The following is a 25,948-nucleotide window of genomic DNA, read 5'->3' on the forward strand; positions in this document are numbered from 1 at the left end:
ATTTTGAAGTAAATATTCTGTATCATTGTCTATTCTCATTTATTAGCATATGAAACTGCTACTAAGACACGACACCATGCATGCAAAGTCCACTTAGGAATAAAACTACGTGGGGGTCACAAAGAATCCTGATTGCCCTTCAGAAGTACCTGGGCTTGGTTAAAATGCAGATTTTTTCTCATTCCAGAAGTATGAAATAAAATGTGGATCAGGCAAGGTGTGTTTTTAAGCTCAACAGGTAATTCTGATGGATAGCCAGTTGAACCATCAATAGACCCTACTTCCTCCTCCACCTTTGAAGGGTAGGTATAGAAAAGGGGGCTGAGAAAACACCGTCAGGGCCATGCTCTTCAGCATTTCCTCAGAGCCGCACATCAGAGGGCTCAGGCTAGTCTCCAGTCCACAAGTTGTTGTCTATCTACACTGTGCACAGCTGAGAGGCTCGCCCTCATCAGGCCTGGTCTGCATGTCTCCTTGTCTGGTGTCTGTATCCCAAGGCCAGTGGCCCTCAGGTTCTAACTTGGCTCTGGTCTCCTCACTGTTCCTCCTGATTCCCTGCAGGGTGTTTCTACAAGACTGGCAAGTCTTTGTTTCCACCACTCAATAAGACCAGAAATAATCTCTAGGAAGCCAAGCTGAATCTACTCAATCACCACACATGCAGGGCTCTGTCTTTGTTTTATTGTAAATTATTACCATTACAATAATACTGATGGCATGGTGGACTACATTTTTATAAAGCCACTTGGTGTATAGTATGGGCTTTTGTTTCCTGTAAAAAGAGAGGTCAGCCTTAAAATTAACCACAAAAGCCCTAAAAGATGTTACAAAACAAGAATCTCTACCTCTTCGGGGGTAGTTTGGTGCTTCCAGCTTACCATAGGTAGTTAGAGTTCGCTTATCAATTTTACTTTTGATGTTCAACTAGGAAAAAAAAGAACTGGAGGATAATTCAACAACTAAACACTTTTTTGCTTCAAGCAAGAAGATATTTGGTACAGAGACCAAAATAAATCACGGAAAATGTTTCTGTTAACTGGAAAATAAAAATAATATCTTAGTGTGACCTTTCACCAAAAATAAAAAAAATAATAATAATTCAACAGCTATGCTTGGACAGCTGTAACTGGAGGCATTTGATTTATAATATACATTATACATATAATGTTATTGTACTCATAAAAGCAGATATTATACAGAGAAACCCAACATATTTTTTCTGTTGTTCTAACAATTCCTCAAAAAGAAACTTTGTTGGGAAAGAATTCTGAAGGTTTTAAAAAAATATTTTTACTGAAAAAAAAAAAAACTGCCAACACCTTTACCATATACAGCGTCCTTTGTGCTGCAGGGGCTGCAGTCCCCATTGGTGGAGCCTGTGTGGGCTTTACTAGTCCCCATGGTCTCAGCTTCCACCTACTTGGCTTTGTAATACGGACCCTCAGCAAAACAGGGTGAAGATGCAAAATGTGACCAAAAAATATGAGGGACTGGGTGGGGAAAAGTCGCATATTCTGCTCAGCTCTTCCCCTGCAAGGTTCTGCGTCTCCTCAGTCAGCCACCTGAGAATGCCTGAGGTGCCTGCACGCGAGCCTTAGGAGAAGCACCCCTGTGGGGGCTGAGAGGTGGCCACTGACCTACCAGCCCCTACCTGTCCTTCCAAAGAGGTACAGCCCAGGAGCTGACACTGACTCGGACCTTCTCGGGGGCATTTTCCAGACTTTCTCTTGTTCTGCGTTACTGCTTTGCACTCTGGTTGGGTTGGACTGCAGAGATTTATAGTGCAGCATCTCCTTCTGTTTCCAAGACCTCCTTCGCTCGGGAGCTCAGGTGCACGCTGCACCCCAGATGCTGGGCTTCTTGAGTGACAGTGACTCGGGAGCAGCCTGACCTGGGTCCAGTGCCCCGGCGGACCCCATGGCCTGCTGGGTAGCTCTGCTGGCTGAGGGGGTGGCTTAGGACACAGCAGGGATGCATCCCTCTCGGAGAGGAAACAAGGAGAAAACAGTAAAATACAAGGAGCGGGGCCCAAACTCCCTTCTCTTGGCCATGGAGCCTGAGGGACGAGAACCTGGGGGACGTGAGAATTACCTTTGGGGAGCCAACAAACAGTCACCAAATAAAGTAGAAACAGCTTTCTGGGTACTTGCATTTCTTGGTGTCTCCAGACACATTTAAAAGGAATTCTTCAAGACTATGCCTTTTGTTCAGGCCCATTCAGTGTCAAGTTTGACCAGGCTGCTCTCCCAAACAGGGCTGGGGTCAGAGTGGAGAGAGGGTCAGGGCTGGGGTCAGAGTGGAGAAAGGTCAGGGCTGGGGTCATGGTGTAGAGAGGGTCAGGGCTGGGGTCACGGTGGAGAGAGGGTCAGGGCTGGGGTCATGGTGGAGAGAGGGTCAGGGCTGGGGTCAGAGTGGAGAAAGGTCAGGGCTGGGGTCATGGTGGAGAGAGGGTCAGGGCTGGGGTCACGGTGGAGAGAGGGTCAGGGCTGGGGTCACGGTGGAGAGAGGATCAGGGCTGGGGTCACTGTGGAGAGAGGGTCCGGTAACAGGAACACCACAGCCTACAGTAAGCACTCTCATGCCCATTATTATCTCATTTGATCCTTACTCCATGCCCGTGAGGGGACAGGGAGCGTCTGGTTCTTCCCATTGGAGAGACCCACGGCAGCACACAGCATGGAAGGCTTAAATACTGTCCAGAGTAGGAGGGGGCCTGTGAGCCCTGAAGCCTGGCCCTGAGTTTGGTCCTGCCACCCCTGTTCCTTTGTTATCTCTAGCTCACTTTTGGGAAGTGAGTTATCTCTGTGGGCAAACACCCCTGGGAAAGGTGGGTTGCCTTGGCACTTCTCCAATCATCATGAACACAGGCAAGGTGAGAAGGGGAAGGCCCACAATCAAGTTGGCTCCAAGTGTCTCAAACGCATGAATGGGCACAATTAGAACTAGAAGGGTTCTCTGGAGAAAGCTTTGAAGCCTGAGTCCTAACTCCAGTAAAATCCACTGGGATGCTTATATTCAACATTTTAACATAAAAACAACATTTTGTTAAATATATCTTAGGAGGGGGGAATGTGGTGATAGGAAAGAAGGAAGGGCAAAATCTGTGGTCCCTCTGGGTCCTGAGGCCACAGCAGTGGAGGAGGCAGCACGCCCCACTCCCAGCAGCCCTTGCAGCACGCTGTGCACTGGGGGCTCCGGGGCTTCAAGCTAACAGCCATGCTGGCCATTGGGAAGGAGGTGCCTGTTGGCCCCAAAGCTGTTCTTCAAACAGTCTGTCTCTTTGCCTTCCGTGGCTTCTTCCTTCTCCTCTTCCTCCTCTTCCTCCTCTTCTTCCTCTTCATACTCACCCTCACTATCGCTTCTCACATCCCGGATGCTCTGGACAAAGAAAACAATGGGCTATGAGTGACAACTTTCCAGAAAGACTCTTCAGTGAATAAGCAAACAAATGGGCCCAGTTCAGAGGTATGACTCCCTTCAGAGAAAACACATATTCATTCACACAACCAAACATTCACCAAGACAGAGCATATGAGGAATCATCAAACAAACCTTAACAAACTTAATTGAAATTATGAAAAGTATCTTCATGTCCTAGTGGAATCAAGCTAGAAATTGATATCAAAAAATAATAGGAAAATTTCAAAACACTTGGAAATTAAACAACACCTTACAAATAAATCAAGGGATCAAAAGAGTCAGTCTCAAGGAATACTAGAAAATACTTTTAATTAAAATAAAAACACATTAAACTTGTTCCATGTAGTTAAAACAGTGCTTAAAAGGAAATGTATACCTTATAAATGCTTATATTAGAAAAGAAGAAAAAGCTCTATTGATATGAGCTTCCAATTTAAGAAACTAGGGGAAAAAAGAAATGAAAAATAAGCCCAAAATGAGCAGAAGGGAGGAAATAATAGAGATGAGAAATCAATGAAACTGAAAACAGAGGTTACCTGAGTAGTATTAAAACTATGAAAAAAAATTTAATATGGAGTTTAAAATCTTCTGAAAAAGAATATCATCAGGAACAGATGGTTTCACTGGCAAATTCCATGAAACATATAAAGGAGAAATAACACCAAATCTCTTCCAGAAAAACAGAAAAGGGAACACTTCCTAATTTACTTTATGAGGTCAGATTACCTGATACCATAACCAGACAAAAGCAGTATAAGAAAATACAACTACAGACCAATATCTTTAATGAACATAGACTTTAAAATCCTAAAAAATGTTCCAAATCAAAACTAGTGATGTATAAAAAATAGTACACCATGAGGTTTGTCCCAGTAATGCAAAGCTGGTTCAATATTTGGAAATCAGTGAATGTAACCCATCATATTAATAACATAAAGAAGGGAAAATGATTACATTAATTGACACAGAAAAATCACATGACAAAATTCAACATCCATTCATGATGAAAAAAAAAACAACTTTGAAAACTTCTCTGCAAAGAAGGACTACTTGATTGTGAAAGACTGAACGCTTTCCCTCTAAGACTAGGAACAAGTCTGGACGTCCACTTTCACCCCTTTCACCATTCCTATTCACACTGCATTGGAAATTCTAGTCAATGAAATAAGGCAAGAAAAAGAAACAAAAGTCATACAAATTGGGAAGAAAGAAATAAAAATATCTTTATCTGCAGATGACATATTTTTGCTCATGCCACGTGGCATGTGGGATCTTAGTTCCCCAACCAGGGATCAAACTTGGACCCTCTGCATTGAGAGTGTGGAGTCTTAACTGCTGGACTGCTAAGGAAATTCATAGATGACATAATTATTTATAGAAAATATAAAGAATCAACCCCAAAACTCCTAGAATTAATATATGAGTTTAGCACTAAGGCTACAGCATAAAAGGTCAACATACACAATCTCTCTGTCTGTTTGTCTCTCTGTGTGTCTCTGTTCTTTACGTCTCTGTTCTCTGTCTCTCTCACACACAATCTTGATTTCTAAACACTAATGTAAACTTAAGTTAGCAAGTAAGTTAAGTCTCTCAGTCGTGCCCGACTCTTTGCGACCCCACGGACTGTAGCCTGCCAGGCTCCTCCAACCGTGGGATTTTCCAGGCAAGAATAGTGGAGTGGGCTGCCATTTCCTTCTCATGTAGTAAGCTGAAAATGTCCTCAAAAATGTTATGTCCTAATTTCTGCAATCTGTGATGGTTTTACATGGTGAAGTTTTTCGCACATGTGATTAAATTAAGGATTTTGAGATGAGAGATGATCATGGCTTCATAAGAGGGGCAGAGGGGATCTGACACAGAGGAAAGGAATATGAAGACAGAGGTAGAGACTGCAGTGATATAGCCATAAGCCAAGGAATGCTGGCAGCCAACAGCGGTTAGAAGAGCCAAAGAAGTGACTTCCTTCATGTGTGAACACAGACCTGCCACACAGTTTTGATTTCTACTTCTGACCTCCAGAACTTCAGAAAGTAAAGTTTTGTTTTAAGCCACCAAGTTTGTGGCAGTTTGTTACGGCAGCCATAGTAAACCAACATGACTAGAAATTTCCAACTAAAACAGAAAGTTAAAAATGAGGAACATTTACAATAGTTTTACAAAACAAAACACTTAGGTACAAGTATAACAAAGTGTGTATAGGATCTTCATGTAAAACCTGCAAAACTCTGATGAAAGAAATCAAAGATACAAATAACTAAAGAGACATACTATGTTCATGACTTGGAAGTTTTAATACAGTAAAAATGTTAATTATCCCCAAATTTATGGATAGATTCCACATAATACCAATTAAAATCTTAGCAAGATTTCTTATAGATAAGCTGATTCTAAAATTTATATGGAGATGCAAAGGAACTAGAATAGAGAAGGTAACTATGAAAAAGAAGAATAAAATTGGAAAACATGAATTATCCAATTTTAAGACTTGACTATAAAGTTACAGTGATAAAGACTGGATGGTATTAGCAAAGGAGTAAACACATAGACCAATGAAACAGAAAAGAGAATCTAGAAACAGACTCACACAAACATGGCCAATTGAGTTTTGACAAAGGTACAAAAGCAATTTAATGGAGAAAGGGTAGTCTTTTCAACAAATGATGCTGAAGCAATTAGAAATCCATAGGCAGAAAGTAAATTTTAACCTTATACATGTTAACATAAAATGAATCATAGCTTTAAATGTAAAATATAAAACTACAAAACTTTCAGAAGAAAACCTACAACCTAGGGTTGAGTAATGTGTTCTTTGACATGATACAAAAAGCATATTCCATTAAAAAAATGATAAACTGTACTACATCAAATTAAAAACTTTCTCTTTGTAAAAGAAACAATTTAGAGAATAAAAATACAAGTTGCAAACTGGGAGATATTATTTCCAAATCCCATATTCAACTTGTATGGATAATAAAAAATTCTCATAACAATATGGAAAAAAATTTTTACTGGGAAAATATATAAAAATAGACACATCTATGAGGATACAGGCTGTCCACATGAAAAGATGTTCAACATCATGAGCCATTAGGAAAATGCAAATTAAAATCATGATTAAATTAAAAATTTAAATTAAAATTTAAAATTAGAATTAAATTTAAAATTATAATTTTACCCTAAAATTAGAATTAAAATTAAAAATTCTGAGAATATCAAGTGCTGACAAGGATGCAGAGTGACTGGAAGGAACTCTTGTACATTGCTGATGGAAATGCAAAATGGTATAGACCCTTTGTCTCAGCATTCCTACCCCTGAGTCTCTATCCTAGAGACAGATACAATATTAATGTTCACACAAAAGCAAATGTTTATAAAAGCTCTATTCATAATTGGCAAAAATTGAAAGCAATCCAAATGTTCTTCAAGAAGTAAATTAGTAAGCAGTTGTACATCCACAAGTAGAGACAAACTTCTGATATTTATAAGACACTGGATCAGTCTCAAAGGCTTTGAGTCAAAAGTTTGTTTCAAAAGGTTACCTACCAAAAGATATACTAATGTACTTTTCATGACATTCTTTAAAAGACTAAACTGTAGGGGTGGTGAATGGATAAGTGCTGCCAAGAGCTGGGGTGGAGGGAGGAGCTATTGGAGTGACAGAATTATTCTATATCCAGATTATAGCGATGGCTACACAAATCTACACTTGTGTTGAAATTCATAGAACTGTACAATAGTAGGAAAATATTTTACTGATGCTAAGTTTAAAAATAAAACAAAAGTATTTCTTGTTATAAAGTAAACATGATGGTTTCCCCAATAAACATCTGCTAAGTAAAGTATTACTCATGTGGGCATTTTGGTTGTCAGGATATTTTTACTTTGAGGGATAGGATGTTTCCTGCTTTCTTTATGCAGGAATGTCCTTCCAAGACAGTTCTTAATAAAGAGTTATGTGTTTTCCCTTGGCTTCACGGTGTTCTGAAAGGAATTTTGCCAGGAAAACTCCTAGAGGAATAAAATTGTTCCCAAGGAAGGCAGGTGGAATTGTCACAGATCAGACTTTACTACAAAAGATAAAGATGGTGTGAACTATTAGAACAGTATCAAGAACTCAAGCTCTGTGCAAGGCCAGCCTTGGACATGATCTCTGACCCTCTAAGCTGGTTCACAAACGCATCTATTAACCCTAACCTAGAGCAGAAAAAAAATATGGAAGGTGAGACTGTTTCCTCACATACCATTTTTCAAAATGACATCCATAACCATAACGGTTTTCCCTTTTGTGACCTGAAGACTAAAACCGAACACCTCTGGAGATTCTTGGGGTATGTGTAACCAAACACTTCTTTGTGCAAACAAATGCCTAAACAACAACAATGTACACATTCTGCTGTCTTAATCACAGAAATACAACTTCATAGGCTCTTTTCTGTACGTTCTGCTCTTTTCTACAACACAGAAAGGGTCTCAAAATAAACAAAGCTCACTGTAAGCCCTGAGGAACAACCTTGGCCTCTCATCAGTTACGATGCAACAGAGAAAGGCAGCCTTTCCACAGCTGGCTGGGAGCCGGGATCAGAGTGCTGCCCCTGCAGACGGAGTCCTTCAGGGAGGGCCATGTTTGGTTATGTTTGCTTTCATGGACAATGCCCCTGGGCTCTGCTTGTCATTATTTACATGATTTTTGCAGGGAACAAGGGGAAATCCGAATCAGAACAAAGAACAAAGAAACTAATTTCTCCCTGAAAGTGAAAGTGTGAACTGTTAGTTGCTCAGTCCTGTCGGACTCTTTGTAGCCCCCCTCCACCCCGTCATGGACTGTAGCCCACCGGATCCTCTGTCCCTTGGATTCTCCAGGGAAGAACAGTGGAGTGGGTTATTATTCCTTTATCCAGGAGATCTTCCTGACCCAGGGATTGATCCTGGGTCTCCCGCACTGGAGGCAGTTTCGTTACCGTCTGAGTCACCACTGACTCCGCCCCTAATTTCGTTAAAAATTGTTATTGATTTATGGCTACATTGGGTCTTCCTTGCTGCACTGGGGCGTTCTCTCGCTGCAGAGGGCAGGCTGCTCTCTAGCTGTGGTGCACAGGCTTCTCAGTGCAGTGGCTTCCCTTCTTGTGGAGAACGCGCTCCGGGCGCACAGGCTTCAGTAGTTGCGGCACGCAGGCTGGGCTCTCCGTCTCCAGAGCTCGGGCTCAGTGGTTGTGGCACATGTGCTTAGTAGCTCTGCGGCGCGTGGGATCGCCCTGGACCAGGGAGCGAACCTGTGTTCCCTGCACTGGCAGGTGTATTCTTAACCACTGGACCACCAGGGAGGTCCATTTCCACCCCTTTCTCAGGACTTGAGTAGCTGCTTTAGCTGAGAGATAAATTCATCCTGGAGGATGCTCTGCATAGCCTGAGACCACATCCTTCATTCAGCACTCTCACCTCTAAGAAGAGGGCTTGCACCATATAGGGACTTTGGAAATGTACGACATCCTCACAGTCAGAAAGGCTGACTTTCTGAGCACCATTGACTTTTAGTGACCATTGGCTAGGGATGCCATACATCTTACAATGTGCATGACACCCAAATGTCCTGCCAGACCTGCATTTGTAATTATTCAGGCTTGGAACCTAATTCCATTTTACATTCAGGCACAGGAATTCTTGCATGGTTGTTAATATATTCTCAATTCTTCAGGAATGCAACAACGTACATAAATCAAAGGAAGACTATACTTCATTTTGTTCAGAACTTTACAATTTCAGAAAGCCATGTCACGGATGGCGTGTCACTGGATGTCACCAGTGGCACTTAAGACTGCATCATCTGAATCTGCAGCTGCCCCATGCATGGTGAGTCTCCATATAAGCAAACACAGCGCCTGTCGACACAGGACCTTCTCTAGTGCTCTCAGGTACACGTTACACGCGAAGTGCATCCTTTATGAGAAACGTCTTTCATCTTATTTCTTTTTAATTACAGTTGTGGCATCATATTGCTTTTTTGAAATTATGCTTTTAGGTGAGTGCTATTACCTAGGAACTTAAATTCAGGCTAGTGAAGGGAGTGTGGGTCCAAGAGAATGGAGAACCACTGCCCTTGGTGATGAAGCTCAGAAAGGATTTCCTGTTAGTAAGAGCTGTTAGATGAATGATGAATGGTTATATGTTATACAAACTTTAATGATGTAAATTGGAAATTGAATGGTGTTCATAAATATTAATAAAACCTCATATTATATTCAGTTTCATCTTGTATATGCTACCTGTAATACAACAACAACAATGACATCCTTAAAGGGTTATTTTTTTCTACTGCCCTGAAAATCCTCTGTGCTCTGCCTGTTCATCCTTCCCTCCTGCCTAATCACTGGCAATCACTGATCCTTTTATTGTTGCCATAGTTTTGTCTTTTCCAGGATGCCTTGTTGTTAGAATAATACAGTATTTAGCTTTTAAAATTAGCTTCTTTCTCTTAGTAACAAATAAAAAGAAATGAGCTATTAAGTTTTTTCACAATTAATAGCTCATTTCTTTTTGCTGCTGAACACTATTCCATTGTCTGGATGCACATACCACAGTTATACATCTACTCATGTATTGGAGGACATCTTGGTTGCTTCCAAGTGTTGGTAATTATAAATGAAGTTGCTATAGACACCCACACTATAAATGTCCATGTGTCAGGCACCAAACTAAGCAGTTAGTATGAACAATACCATTTCCTCCTCACAGCAACCCTAGGATATAGCACCCTTCTCTTTACTTTAATAGGGAGGAAAATGAGGCTTAGAGGGGTTGAGTAACTTTTTCAAGGTCACACAATCATGACAGGCATATCGAATGAAAACCCTGATCTAAACTTAAAACACTTTGAACCACAGTGCTTTACAAACCCCTGCTGGAATACTTGGAGAGACAGGGCATCCAGGGGGTCAGACAGACACTGACATACTTTATTCTATTCTATTTCATTTAAAAATGATACAAAACTGATTTGGCAACCTATTAATGATCTTCAACCCACAGTTTAAAACACCTTGACTAAGGTGTGCTATAAAAAAATGACGCTTTTCTAAATCAGCTGAAATCCAGAAAGTTTAAGATATAAACTACAACCTATATTCTGCAAAGTACCTTCTCACAAGGTAAATCTTTTCCAGAAATTACAATACTTGATAAAAATAAAAAATAAGTCAAGCAAGCTCTAGGGGAACAAGGAATCTACTAATAAATACTTGATAAAAGTCAAGCCACAGTGTTTTCTGGAACTCTACCTGTCTGCCTTGATGACATAACAAGACTCTGTACCAGCAGCAGTGAGTCTTCTCTTGGAATCAGCCAGCTTGTTTTCTTGTATTGCCCTTCTCTTTGCTTGCTCTCTGCACACCAGTACCCCTTACTTCCCTATTTCTTAGTTGTCCCTGAGCTTGTAGAACTGGTCTCATGTAACTCGTTGGCCCTAACCCGTCCCACAAATCATTAAGGACCCAAGAAAATCCATGCAAAAAGAAGGATCCAAAAATATCCAAGGATCTTCTTTGAAGAGTAAAGGGTGAATCTGGGCTTCAGCAACCAAAGGACTGTAGTCACTGGGTGCACAACGCTCACATGTGCTAAGCATGTTGTAGCACACACGCTCCTTGTTACCTGCCTGCCAGCTGCCCTTGAAGGGTTAGCTATGTCATTACAGACATCATATTACTATTCTGATAACATCAGATAATTTTATGGAATTAGCAAAGAGATCTAATATTCAACTGGTCGTTTCCCAGGAACGATGTGGGTCCTCTAGAATACATATTAACAATGTTATTCACTCGACAATTGGAACTTCATGAGTATAATTTTTGCAAGGTCTTTTAAAAGTACCTCTTTCCTCTCCTCAGCAACTCCCTTCAGTTATACAAGGTGATGGTGAAAAGAATGAAGAAAAAGTTACTTGTAGAAAAGAGAACTTGTTACTGGTCTTAGTAAGGGCTTTGGAACCCCCACATCACCAGTGGCACGAGTACTGGCAAATATCATTAGCCTGGCACTCCAAAAGGGCAGAGAAGACTTGCATTCAGAGGACAGTGTTGAAGTCACAGTCGCTGTGAAGGAAGGCGTGCAATCAATCTGTCTGAGACCATCCCATACTCTGAGAGAAACAGAAATTCTGCAACTGGGACCGAAATGATCTCCCCTAGATTAAAGGCAATTGAAGCCAACTTTCCCCTTTGAAAGGCATGTTCTAGGAGCAGGGGCACAGAGCTTAACTGAACCGTGTTCAAAGACTCATTCGCCCAAGGAGAATCCTAAAGCAACGGACACACTTCCAACTTTTCCTATTTATCCATTTTCTTTGGGGCGGGGGGGCTCATGAAAAAATGCTCGAACCTGTAATATCACACGGTGATTTGCTCTGGCCGCTGTCAAATGTCTCAGACACAGAGTACAGGACCAAGGCCATGTCTCAGCTTCCTTAGTCCCGAGTGGGAGTCAAAGCAGTATTGACAACATACCCTATAGCTGGCTGATTCACGGCTCCCAATTTTTTGTGACTGGTCTGTATACATAGAGTGCCTCTTCCTGATCTTCAGAACCAGGCTGAAAGGTTGCTTTGCTTTTTAAACTCTCTCAACTCACCAGTATAAAATATATTCTATTTTCCACAGATGGTGTTTACTTTCATTACACTTGCTGCTATCTATATATCTAATTTCCTTATGAAATTATTTCACTTTTCTAAGGCTTATCAGTTCAGTTTAGTTCAGTTGCTCAGTCATGTCTGACTCTTTGCGACCCCATCAACTGCAGCACGCCAGGCCTCCCTGCCCATCACCAACTCCCGGAGTTTACTCAAACTCATGTCCATTGAGTCGGTGATGCCATCTAACCATCGGATCCTCTGTCGTCCCCTTCTCCTCCTGCCCTCAATCTTTCCCAACATCAGGGTGTTTTCAAAAGAGTCAGCTCTTTGCATCAGGTGGCCAAAATATTGAAGTTTCAGCTTCAACATCAGTCCTTCCAATGAATATTCAGGACTGATTTCCTTTAGGATGGACTGATTGGATCTCCTTGCAGTCCAAGGGACTCTCAAGAGTCTTCTCCAACAACACACTTCAAAAGCATCAATTCTTCTGCGCTCAGCCTTCTTTATAGTCCAAATCTCACATCCATACATGACCACTGGAAAATCCATAGCTTTGACTAGATGGACCTTTGTTGGCAAAGTGATATCTCTGCTTTTTAATGTGCTGTCTAGTTGGTCATAACTTTCCTTCCAAGGAGCAAGCATCTTTTAATTTCATGGCTGCAGTCACCATCTGCAGTGATTTTGGAGCCCAGAAAAATAAAGTCAGCCACTGTTTCCCCATCTATTTGGTATGAAGTGATGGGACCAGATGCCATGATCTTTGTTTTCTGAACGTTGAGCTTTAAGCCAACTTTTTCACTCTCCTCTTTCATTTTCATCAAGAGGCTCTTTAGTTCTTCTTCAATTTCTGCCATAAGGGTGGTGTCATCTGCATATCTGAGGTTATTGATATTTCTCCTGGCAGTCTTGATTCCAGTTTGTGCTTCATCCAGCCCAGCATTTCTCATGATGTACTCTGCATATAAGTTAAATAAGCAGGGTGACAATATACAGCCTCCTTTTCCTATTTGGAACCAGTCTGTTGTTCCATGTCCAGTTCTAACTGTTGCTTTCTGACATGCATACAAGTTTCTCAAGAGGCAGGTCAGGTGTTCTGGTATTCCCATCTCTTTCAGAATTTTCCACAGTTTATTGTGATCCACACAGTCAAAGGCTTTGGCATAGTCAATAAGCAGAAATAGATGTTTTTCTGAAACTCTCTTGCTTTTTCGATGATCCAGCGGATGTTGGCAATTTGATCTCTGATTCCTCTGCCTTTTCTAAAACCAGCTTGAACATCTGGAAGTTCATGGTTCACATATTGCTTATAGGCGTTTAAAAATGAACTTCTAAGAGAAAAAGTAAGTTTTATGGATAGGTGGATTCTGGAGAACATCTGGTCAGTCACATTTATTTTCCAGTAGAGATTAAAGCTACAGTAGTTGATCCCAGCCAGCTCAGTGACTTGGTTTAGTGGAGAAGAACTCAGATTATAAAATGTGGCTCTTGATAAAAGTGAATGGATTTCTTTCATATTCTCTATATTACCTAAAAATAAATTTAAAAGACTCTGTGGTAATCATCAAATTGCGATGTAGGAAATGATTTGATATCATAAACTACTTTGCTTTGGGGATTAAAACCATTAAAATTAGTGTATTTTCTATACATTCTGCATCCTTTCAACATAGTTTTAAATTCAATAGCCTGAAAGTTCCACAACTCTAATTGGGCAAAAATATACAAAACCATTTTGGATTTAAATAAGCAACACTTAGGAAATAACCATGAAAAGACAGAGGGTTAAGTATACAGCCCAGAAAATGTGTACTAAAATATAAATGTTCAAGTTTGTTAGCATCAAACAAAGAATTCATACGCACCATTAAGGGAAAAGATCCAACATGACAGAAAAGCAGACAAAAGATATAAACCGATGATTCACAGAAGAGACGGCTATTGACAATTATACAAAATACTCAAGCTTAGTAATGAGAAAAATGCAAATTAAAATAAGATAAAAATCTCATGTTCATCAAACTGGTAACTATTGAAATGTCTAACGGAGAGGATGTGGGGCAAGAGAGACTCTCGAAGATGGCGGAGGAGTCGGTGGACATGGAGTACATCTCTCTCCATGGATACATCAGGGATACACTTTCAGACACAGAAGTGTCCGCAGAACACCAGCTGAGAGCAGACAGGAGTACCTGACCAGTGGAAAAGAATATATAGAACCACTCAAAACTCGGTAGGACAAAGTAACTGGGGGAAAAACAGGAGTATTAGTAGGACTGGTGGAAAAGGAAATGGCAACCCACTCCATTATTTTTGCCTGGAGAATTCCATGGACAGAGGAGCCTGGTGGCTAAAGTCCATGGGGTCACAAAGAGTCAGACACGACTAAGCACGTACACACACACAGTAGAACTGGACCAGCCCTTGGGGGTGGGGGAACTGAAGCAGGGGTCTGTTCCCCACATCGGGGCACATTTAAGGCTGAGAGTGAAACAGCTGATCTGTGGCAGCCTAAATGGAATGAGAATCAGACGGTCCTCGCCGCATCCATACATACCCCAGACAGGGACTCAGGTTCCCGGGAAGGCGCAGCGAATGGGAACTGGAGTTTAGGGTTGTGGAGCAATCCCAGGGCAAGGGCTGCTGTTGACTGCGGAGAGATGGATTGAGGGGATGTGAGGGAAGAGATTTTGGGGGGACATGCCTGTGGAGGAAAGCCAGGCAGCCATGGAGGCAAGGCGATACTGCTGAGTCACGCATAAGGGGTGGAGCCATCACCATAGCCTCTCCCCACGCACCAGCATCAGCAGCTGAACAATAGAGAGGCTGGCCCATCAAGCGCCTGACGCACTGAACTACAGAGTAGGACCCCACCCAGGGTGCCCCTGTAAGTGCCTGATGTGCTGATCTCCAGAGTAGGACCCCACCCAGGGTGCCCCTTGAAGTGCCTGATGTGCAGATCTACAGAGTAGGACCCAGCCAGGGGGCCCCTCTATGTTCCTGACACATTGAACAACAGAGAAGGACCCAAGGCAAGGGAGGCTCTAAGTGCCTGAATGGGCGGAGCTAAGGAGAAAGACTGGCCAAAGAGGCCTTCTGACGCCAGCTACAAGAGGCTCGAAAAAAGACACTGATAGGGCCATAACTCCTTTAGTGGAGGCAGTTGGTGTCCCTGCACACTTGGTGCTGCCAGGGTCCCTGCAAGCCAAGCAGCTGCACCACCTTCACACTCAACTCTCACTGGGGCAGAGCTGCCACAGGCAAAAAATGTCTTGCATCTACGAGTGCAGGGTCGCTTCAGTCATGTTGACTCTTTGTGACCCTGTAGACTGTGGCCTGCTAGGCTTCTCTGTCAGGGAGGAGGGTTCTACAGGCAAGAATACTGGAGCATATTGGCCAATACTGGTTGCCATACCCTTCTAGAGCACTATATTTCCTGCTGCCCTAGCCGCCAACCCCCCTGAGTACCTGGTGCTGCCAGAACCCCTATGACCCAAGCAACTGCACCACCTCCACACCTGGCCCTCACAAGGGCAAACCCAAGTCCTCCAGGGCAGCCTCAGGAGCAAACCCCAGTGGACAACCCACAGGTAGAGGTGGTAATAAAACCACAATTGAAACCCAGGGGCAGTGGGGCTAAGGAAGAAGACCCAAAACCCTCCCACCAGCTGTACAAGCTACAGATTAAATCCACACAATCAACTAGGCAGACTCTGTGTCTATGGAATATATAAAAAGTCATTGAGAGCTCCCACAAAAGAAAACACACTAGTTCTGATAGCTGTGGACCTTGGAGGCAAGAACACACAGGAGTAGAACCAGATCAGAATCTGAGCTGCCCAAACAGCAGGTCCAGAGATTAGAACAGTGTTGGAGGGCATCCTAGGGAGGTGAGGTGTACTGTGATTCCCAGTGAGGGAAAGGACTTTGACAGCAGAGACTTAAGAAAAACATTTATTATTCTTATGTTTTGACTTGTTCTGTAAATCTTTTGTATTTTTTTTTTCTTTTTCTCCCCTCTGTTGTAGTTGTTGATTTTATTGGCACTATGAAATCCAATTAAGCTTTTTCTTTTTTCTCAGTCACGTATTTCATTGTTGTTATAAACTTCTGCCTCTGCGTTGGGCTTTTGCAGTTCTGTGGAGTTTTCCTTTTCCTTTCTCTTTTTTTAATTTTAATTTTTTAAACCTATTATTATTTTGTCTACATTTATTCCTTGTTTGCTTTTTCTACTGTTCTTTTCTCTTTGCAATTAATCTTTAACATATATAAATCTTCTTTATCTACCTCTATTTAACTTTGCATCTCTATTCTTCTTTTCTTTTCTTTCTCTCCTTTCCACTCAATATATTTGTTAGTTTTATTTTCATTGCTTTATTTCCCAATTGGCACCTTGCTTTAGTTTTGTTTTCCAGTTTGTGCTTTGGTTAGTTTTGTTCTGGTAGATATAATTTTTGGTTTCCTATGTTCACTGGGTCAATCTATTGTACTTTATTTTTGTTGGACTGTTTTGACTTTACTTATGGGTGTATATGTCTATGTGTATATTCAGTCACACTTGTTATTGTTGTTATAAACCTCTGTTCTACATTGGGTTTTGCAGTTCTGTGGAGTTTCCCCTTTTTTCTTTCTTCTTCTGTTTTTTTTCTTTTCTCTTTTTTATAATTTTAATTTTTTTAACCTATTATATTTTTTCTACATTTATTCCTTTGTTTATCTTTCCTACTGTTCTTTTCCCCTTGCAGTTAATCTTTAATGTATATAAATCTTCTTAATCTACCTCGATTTAATTTTGCATATCTATTTTTTCTTTCTTTCCTTTCCTCTCAACATATTTGTTAGTTTTGTTTTCCTTGCTTTATTCCCCACTTGGCATCTTGCTTTAGTTTTGTTTTCCAGTTTGTGCTTTAATTAGTTTTGTTCTTAACTGGTAAATATAATTTTTTATTTCCTTTGTTTTCCAGTTCAATGTATGTACTTTATTTTTGTTGGACCGTTTTGACTTTGCTTGTGGGTATACATGTTTATGTGTATATTCCACTATTTTAATTATCATTCACCTGATTTTGTAACTGCCATTTGTCTGGGGATCATATTTGGTTTCTCATTTTTGGATATGTGTTTTAATCTCAGTTAATGCCATAACAAACCACTTATGGAACCTTTGTTCCTGACCAGAGATCAAGCCCTGAGCCTTTGGAGTGTGATCACTGACTCCAAGACCCTAGATTACCAGAGAACTAACCCTAGGGAATATCAAACAGTGAGAACTCACACAAAGGAAACCACTTGAATACAAGACCCAGAGTCACCCAACCACCAGTAGCACCCTGTGCTAAACAACAACCAAAGCAAAAATACAAAGCCAATCATCAGCAGACAGGATTACACCTCACTCAGCCTTGCCCATCAGAGGAAAAACAAACAAACAGCAAGCAAACAAACACTCAGCACAAATCTCACCCTATACGAAGCTTACACAAACCACTGGACAAACCTTAGGAGGGAAGAAACCAAAAGGAAGAAAGAATTCAAACTTGAAGCCTGGGAAAAGGAGACCTCAAGCACAATAAGTTAAAAAAAATAATGAAAAGGCAGAGAAATACTACACAAATGAAGGAACAAACTAGAAACACTGAAGTCCAAATAAATGAAGCAGAAATAGGCAAACTACCTGAAAAAGAATTCAGAATAATGATAGTAAAGATGATCAAAAACCTTGAAAACAAAATAGAGAAAATCCAAGAAACAATTAACAAAGACCTAGAAGAATTAAAGAATAAATATACAGAGAGAAACAACATAATTACTGAAATTAAAAATACTCTAGAAGGAATCAACAGCAGAACATCTGAAGCAGAAGAACAAATAAGTGAGTTGGAAGATAAAATGGTACAAATAACTTCTGAAGAACAGAATAAAGTAAAAAGTATTAAAAGAACTGAGGAGAGTCTCAGAGACTTCTGGGACAATATCAAACACACCAACATTCGAATTATAGGGGTCCCAGAATAAGAAGAGAAAAAGAAACGGTATGCGAAAATTTTTGAAGAGATTATAGTTGAAAATTTCCCTAACATGGAAAGGGAAATAGTCAATCAAGTCCAGGAGGCACAAAGAGTCCCATACAGGATAAACCCAAGGAGAAACATGTCAAGACATATACTCATCAAACTAACAAAGACTAAACACAAAGGAAGAATATTAAAAGCAGCAAGGGAGAAGCAACAAGTAATATAAAAGGGAAACCCATATGCTTAACAGCTGATCTTTCAGTAGTAACTCTGAAGGCTAGAAGGGAATGGCAGGATATATTTAAAGTACTGAAAGGGAAAAATCTACAACCAAGATTACTGTACCTGGCAAGGATCTCATTCAAAATTAATAGAGAAATAAAAAGCTTTCCAGACAAGCAAAAGTTAAGAGAACTCAGTACCATCAAACAGCTTTATGACAAATGTTAAAGGGACTTATATAGTCAAGAAATAGAAGAGAAGAAAAAAGATCTACAAAATCAACTCCAAACAACTAAGAAAATGGCAATAAGAACATATATATCAATAATTACTTTAAATATAAATGGATTAAATGCTCCAACCAAAAGACACAGACTGACTGAATGGATACAAAAACAAGACCCATATATATGCTGTCTACAAGAAACCCAATTTAGACCTAAAGAAACATATAGACTGAAAGTGAGAGGATGGAAAAATATATTCCATGCAAATGGGAAGCAAAAGAAAGCTGGAGTAGCAATCCTCATATCAGACAGAATAGATCTTAAAATAAAGAAGATTACAAGAGATAAGAAAGGACACTACCTAATGATCAAAGGATCACTCCAAGAGGAAGACAAAGCTATTGTGAATATCAATGCACCCAACATAGGAGCACCTCAATACATAAGACAAACACTAACAGATGTTAAAGGAGAAATTGACCGTAACACAATAACAGTAGGAGAGTTTAACACCCCACTCACACCAATGGACAGATCATCAAAAAAGAAAATTAATAAGGAAACACAAGTCTTAAATGATACATTAGATGAAATGGATCTCATTGATATCTTCAGGACATTCCATCCAAATGCAGAATACACCTTCTTCTCAAGTGTACATTCTCCAAGATAGACCACATCAAATCAAGCTTCAGTAAATTTAAGAAAACTGAAATCATTTCAAGCATCTTCTCTGACCACAACGCTATGAGAGTAGATATCAATTACAAGAAAAAAAAAACTGTAAGAAACACAAACACATGGAGATTAAACAATGTTTCTAAATAAACAACAGGTTACTAAAGAAATCAAAAGGGAAATCAAAAAATTTCTAGAAACAAATGATAATGAAAACACAACAACTCAAAACCTATGAGATGCAGCAAAAGCAGTTCTAAGAGGGAAGTTTATAGCAATACAATCCTACCTCAAGAAACAAGAAAAACATCGAACAGACAACTTAACTTTACATCTAAAACAACTGGAAAAAGAAGAACAAAAAAAAACCCCCCAAAATTAGTAGAAGGAAAGAAATCAGAAAGATCCAAGCAGAAATAAATGAAAAATAAATGAAATAAACAATAGTAAAGATAAATAAAACTAAAAGCTGATTCTTTGAGAAGATAAACAAAATTGACAACCTTTTAGCCAGACTCATCAAGAAAAAAAGAGAGAAGAATCAAATCAACAAAATTAGAAATGAAAAAGGAGAGGTTACAACAGACAATGCAGAAATACAAAGGATTACAAGAGACTATTATGAACAACTATATGGCAATAACATAGATAACCTGGAAGAAATGGACAGATTCTTAGAAAAGTTCAATCTTTCAAGACTGAACCAGGAAGAAATAGAAGTTATGAACAACCCAATTACAAGCACTGAAACTGAAGCTGTGATCAAAAATCTCCCCAAAAGAAAAGCCCAGGACCAGATGGCTTAACAGGAGAATTCTATCAAACATTTAGAGGAGAGCAAATGCCTATCCTTCTAAAACTCTTTCAAAAAATTGCAGAGGAAGGAACACTTCCAAACTCATTCTATGAGGCCACCATCACCCTGATACCAAAACCAGACAAAGACAACACAAAAAAATAAAATTACAGGCCAATGTCACTGATGAACATGGATGCAAAAATCCTCAACAAAACTTTAGCAAACAGAATTCAGCAACACATCAAAAGCTCATACACCATGATCAACTTGGATTTATTCCAGGGATGCAAGGATTCTTCAATATATGCAAATCAGTCAATGTGATACACCATATTAACAAATTGAAAGATAAAACCATAAGATAACCTCAACAGATGCAGAAAAAGCCTTTGATAAATTCAGCACCCATTTATGATTAAACTCTTCAAAAAATGGGCATAGAAAAAACATACCTCAACATAGTAAAGGCCATATATGATAAGCCTACAGCAAACATTATTATCAATGGCAAAAAACTGAAAGCATTCCCCCTAAGATCAGTAACAAGACAAGGGTATCTACTTTCACCACTATTATTCAACATAGTTCTGGAAGTCCTAGCTACAGCAATCAGAGAAGAAAAAGAAATAAAAGGAATCCAGATTGGAAAAGAAGAACCAAAGCTCTTGATATTTGCAGATGACATGATACTGTACATAGAAAACCCTAAAGATAGTATCAGAAAATTACTAGAGCTAATCAGTGAATTTACCAAACTCACAGGATACAAAATCAATACAAAGAAATCACTTGCATTTCTATATACTAATGATGAAAAATCAGAAAGAGGAATTAAGGAGTCAATCCCATTCATGATTGCAACAAAAAGAATTATATATCTAGGAATAAACCTACCTAAGAAGACAATAGAACTGTATACAGAAAATCATAAGACACTAATGAAAGAAATCAAAGATGACATAAACAGATGGAGAGATATTGCATGTTCCTGGATAGGAAGAATTAACAGTGTAAAAATGACTATGCTATCAAACGCAATCTACAAATTCAATATGACCCCTATCAAATTACCAATGGCATTTTTCACAGAACTAGAACAAAAAACTTCACAATTTATAAGGAAACACGAAAAACCCCAAAAAGCCAAAGCAATAATGAGAAAGAAGAATGGAGCTGGAGGAATCAACCTGCCTGACTTCAGATTATATTACAAAGCTACAGTCATCAAGACAGTATGGTACTGGCACAAAAACAGAAATACAGACCAATGGAACAAGACAGAAAGTCCAGAAATAAACCCATGCAACTATGGGTACCTTATTTTTGACAAAGGAAGCAAGAATATACAATGGGGCAAAGACAGCCTCTTCAATAAATGTTGCTGGGAAAACTGGACAGCTACACGAAAAAGAATGAAATTAGAACACTTCCTAACACCATACACCACTTCCTAACACCATATAGACCATTCAGGTATGACCTAAATCAAATCACTTACGATTATACAGTGGAAGTGACAAATAGATTCAAGGGATTAGATCTTATAGACAGAGTGCCTGAAGAACTATGGATGGAGGTTCACGACATTGTACAGGAGGCAGGGATCAAGACCATCCCCAAGGAAAATAAATGCAAAAAGGCAAAATGGTTGTCCGGAGAGGCCTTACAGATAGCTGAGAAAAGAAGAGAAGCAAAAGACAAAGGAGAAAAGGAAAGATATACCCATTTGAATGCAGAGTTCCAAAGAATAGCAAGGAGAGATAAAAAAGCCTTCCTCAGTGATCAATGCAAAGAAATAGAGGAAAACAAAAGAGTCGGAAGGACTAGAGATCTCTTCAAGAAAATTAGAGATATCAAGGGAACATTTCATGCAAAGATGGGCAAAATAAAGGACAGAAACAGTATGGACCTAACAGAAGAAGACGATATTAAGAAGAGGTGGCAAAATACACAGCAGAACTGTACAAAAAAGATCTTCACGATCCAGATAATCACAATGGTGTGATCACTCACCTAGACACAGACATCTTGGAATGCAAAATCAAGGGGGCCTTAGGAAGCATGACTACGAACAAAGCTAGTGGAGGTGATGGAATTCCAGTGGAGCTATTTCACATCCTAAAAGATGATGCCATGAAAGTGCTGCACTCAATATGCCAGCAAATGTGGAAAACTCATCAGTGGCCACAGGACTGAAAAAGGTCAGTTTTCATTCCAATCCCAAACAAAGGCAATGCCAAAGAATGTGCAAACTACCACACAATCACATGCATCTCACACACCAGTAAATTAATGCCCAAAATTCTCCAAGCCAGGCTTCAATAGTACATGAACCATGAACTTCCAGATGTTCAAGCTGGTTTTAGAAAAGGCAGAGGAACCAGAGATCAAATTGCCAACATTCGCTGGATCATTGAAAAAGCAAGAGAGTTCCAGAAAAAGATCTATTTCTGCTTTATTGATTATGCCAAAGCCTTTGACTGTGTGGATCACAATAAACTGTGGACAATTCTGAAAGAGATGGGAATACCAGACCACCTGACTTGACTCTTGAGAAATCTTTATGCAAGTCTGGAATCAAGTAAGAACTGGACATGGAACAACACACTGCTTCCAAATAGGGAAAGGAATACGTTAAGGCTGCATATTGTCACCCTGCTTATTTAACTTATATGCAGAGTACATCATGAGAAGCACTGGGCTGGATGAAGCACAAGCTGGAATCAAGATTGCCAGGAGAAATATCAATAACCTCAGATATGCAGATGACACCACACTTTACCGGCAGAAAGTGAAGAAGAACTAAAAAGCCTCTTGATGAAAGTGAAAGAGGAGAGTGGAAAAGTTGGCTTAAAACTCATCATTCAGAAAACTAAGATCATGGCATCTGGTCCCATCACTTCATGGAAAATAGATGAGGAAACAATGGAAACATTGTTTTTTGGGGCTCCAAAATCACTGCAGATGGTGACTACAGCCATGAAATTAAAAGATGCTTGCTCCTTGGAAGAAAATTATGACCAGCCTAGACAGCATATTAAAAAGCAGAGACATTACTTTGCCAACAAAGGTCCATCTAGTCAAAGCTATGGTTTTCCAGTAGTCATGTATGGATGTGAGTGTTGGACTATAAAGAAAGCTGAGCACCAAAGAATTGATGCTTTTGAACTGCGGTGTTGGAGAAGACTCTTGAGAGTCCCTTGGACTGCAAGAAGATTCAACCAGTCCATCCTAAAGGAGATCAGTCCTGGGTGTTCATTGGAAGGACTGATGTTGAAGCTGAAACTTCAATATTTTGGCCACCTGATGCAAAGAGCTGACTCTTTTGAAAAGACCCTGATGTGGGGCAAGACTGAAGGCAGGAGGAGAAGGGGATGACAGAGGATAAACTGGTTGGATGGCATCACCGACTTTATGAACATGAGTTTGAGTAAACTCTGGGAGTTGGTGATGGACAGGGAGGCCTGGCTTGTTGCAGTCCATCGAGCCACAAAGAGTTGGACACGACTGAGTGACTGAACTGAAGTGAACACCATACACAAAGATAAACTCAAAATGGATTAAAGACCTAAATGTAAGACCAGAAACTATAAAACTCTTAAGAGGAAAACATAGGCAGAACACTTGATGACATAAATCAAAGCAACATCCTCTATGACCCACCTTCTAGCGTAATGGAAATAAAAACAAAAGTAAACAATTGGGACCTGATTAAGCTTAAAAGTTTTTGCACAGCAAAGGAAAGTATAAGCAAGGTGAAAAGACAACCCTCAGAATGGGAGAAAATAATAACAAATGAAACAACAGACAAAGGATTAATTTTCAAAATATACAATCAGCTCATACAGCTCAATACCAGAACACAAACATTCCAATCAAAAAGTGGGAAAAAGAGCTAAACAGACATTTCTCCAAACAAGACATACAGATATCTAACAAACACATGAAAAGATGCTCAACATCACTCATTATTAGAGAAATGCTAATCACAGAATGGCCATCATCAAAAAGTCTACAAAGAACAAATGCTGGAGAGGGTGTAGAGAAAAGGGAATGCTCTTGCACTGTTGGTGGGAATGTAAATTGATACAGCCACTATGGAAGATGGTATGGAGAATCCTTAAAAAACTAGGAATAAAACCACCATATGACCCAGCAATCCCACTCCTAGGCATATACCCGGAGGAAACCAAAATTGAAATAGACACATGTATCCCATTGTTCATTGCAGCACTATTTACAATAGCTAGAACATGAAAGCAACCTAGATGTCCATTGACAGATGAATGGATAAATCAGAATCTTCCAGCAAACAAAAGCCCAGGACCAGACGACTTCACAGCTGAATTCTACCAAAAATTTAGGGAAGAGCTAACACCTATCCTACTCAAACTCTTCCAGGAAATTGCAGAGGAAGATAAACTTCCAAACTCATTCTATGAGGCCACCATCACCCTAATACCAAAACCAGACAAAGATGCCACAAAAAAAGAAAACTACAGGCCAATATCACTGATGAACATAGATGCAAAAATCCTTAATGAAATTCTAGCAAACAGAATCCAACAACTTATTAAAAAGATCATACATCATGACCAAGTGGGCTTTATCCCAGGGATGCAAGGATTCTTCAATATCTGCAAATCAATCAACATAATACAGAACATTAACAAATTGAAAGATAAAAACCATATGATTAACTCAATAGATGCAGAGAAAGCCTTTGACAAAATTCAACATCCATTTATGATAAAAATCCTCCAGAAAGCAGGAATAGAAGGAACATACCTCAACATAATAAAAGCTATGACAAACCCACAGCAAACATTATCCTCAGTGGTGAAAAATTGAAAGCATTTCCTCTGAAGTCAGGAACAAGTCAAGGGTGCCCACTCTCATCACTACTATTCAACATAGTTTTGGAAATTTTGGCAACAGCAATCAGAGAAGAAAAAGAAATAAAAGGAATCCAGATTGCAAAAGAAGAAGTAAAACTCTCACTATTTGCAGATGCCATGATCCTCTACATAGAAAACCCTAAAAACTCTACCAGAAAATTACTATAGCTAATCAATGAATATAGTAAAGTAGCAGGATATAAAATCAACACACAGAAATCCCTTGCATTTCTATGCACTAACAATGAGAAAACAGAAACAGAAATTAAGGAAACAATTCCATTCACCATCGCAATGAAAAGAATAAAATACTTAGGAATATATCTACCTAAAGAAACAAAAGACCTATATATACAAAACTATAAAACACTGATGAAAGAAATCAAAGAGGACACAAACAGATGGAGAAATATACCGTGTTCATGGATCAGAAGAATCAATATAGTGAAAATGAGTATACTACCCAAAGCAATCTATAGATTCAGTGCAATCCCTATCAAGCTACCAATGGTATTTTTCACAGAACTAGAACAAATAATTTCACAATTTGTATAGAAATACAAAAAAACCTCGAATAGCCAAAGCAATCTTGAGAAAGAAGAATGGAACTGGAGGAATCAACCTGCCTGACTTCAGACTATACTACAAAGCTACAGTCATCAAGACAGTATGGTACTGGCACAAAGACAGAAATATAGATCAACAGAACAACATAGAAAGCCCAGAGATAAATCCACGCACCTATGGACACCTTATCTTTGACAGAGGAGGCAAGAGTATACAATGGAGAAAAGATAATCTCTTTAACAAGTGGTGCTGGGAAAACTGGTTAACCACTGTAAAAGAATGAAACTAGAACACCTTCTAACACCATACACAAAAATAAACTCAAAGTGGATTAAAGATCTAAACATAAGACCAGAAACTATAAAACTCCTAGAGGAAAACATAGGCAAAACACTCTCTGACATAAATCACAGCAGGGTCCTCTATGACCTACCTCCCAGAGTAATGGAAATAAAAGCAAAAATAAACAAATGGGACCTAATTACACTTAAAAG

At 39.6% G+C, this 25,948-nt stretch overlaps 1 protein-coding gene across 3 annotated transcripts in view; it reads right to left on the minus strand.

The window, feature by feature from the left end:
• Positions 1 to 659: 659 nt before the first annotated feature.
• Positions 660 to 25,948, minus strand: part of CERS3 (ceramide synthase 3) — a 173,868-nt gene continuing 148,579 nt past the window's right edge. For all 3 annotated transcript variants that reach the window (XM_081551357.1, XM_081551358.1, XM_081551359.1), the window contains one exon: positions 660 to 3,378. In XM_081551357.1, the coding sequence (XP_081407483.1) occupies positions 3,208 to 3,378 (171 nt within the window). In that variant the 3' untranslated portion in view covers positions 660 to 3,207. The remainder of the gene's footprint in view (positions 3,379 to 25,948) is intronic.

This window comes from Giraffa tippelskirchi, chromosome 12, assembly GCF_054371585.1.
Source record: "Giraffa tippelskirchi isolate mGirTip1 chromosome 12, T2T-mGirTip1v1.2.pri, whole genome shotgun sequence".
NCBI classification, from domain to species: domain Eukaryota; kingdom Metazoa; phylum Chordata; class Mammalia; order Artiodactyla; family Giraffidae; genus Giraffa; species Giraffa tippelskirchi.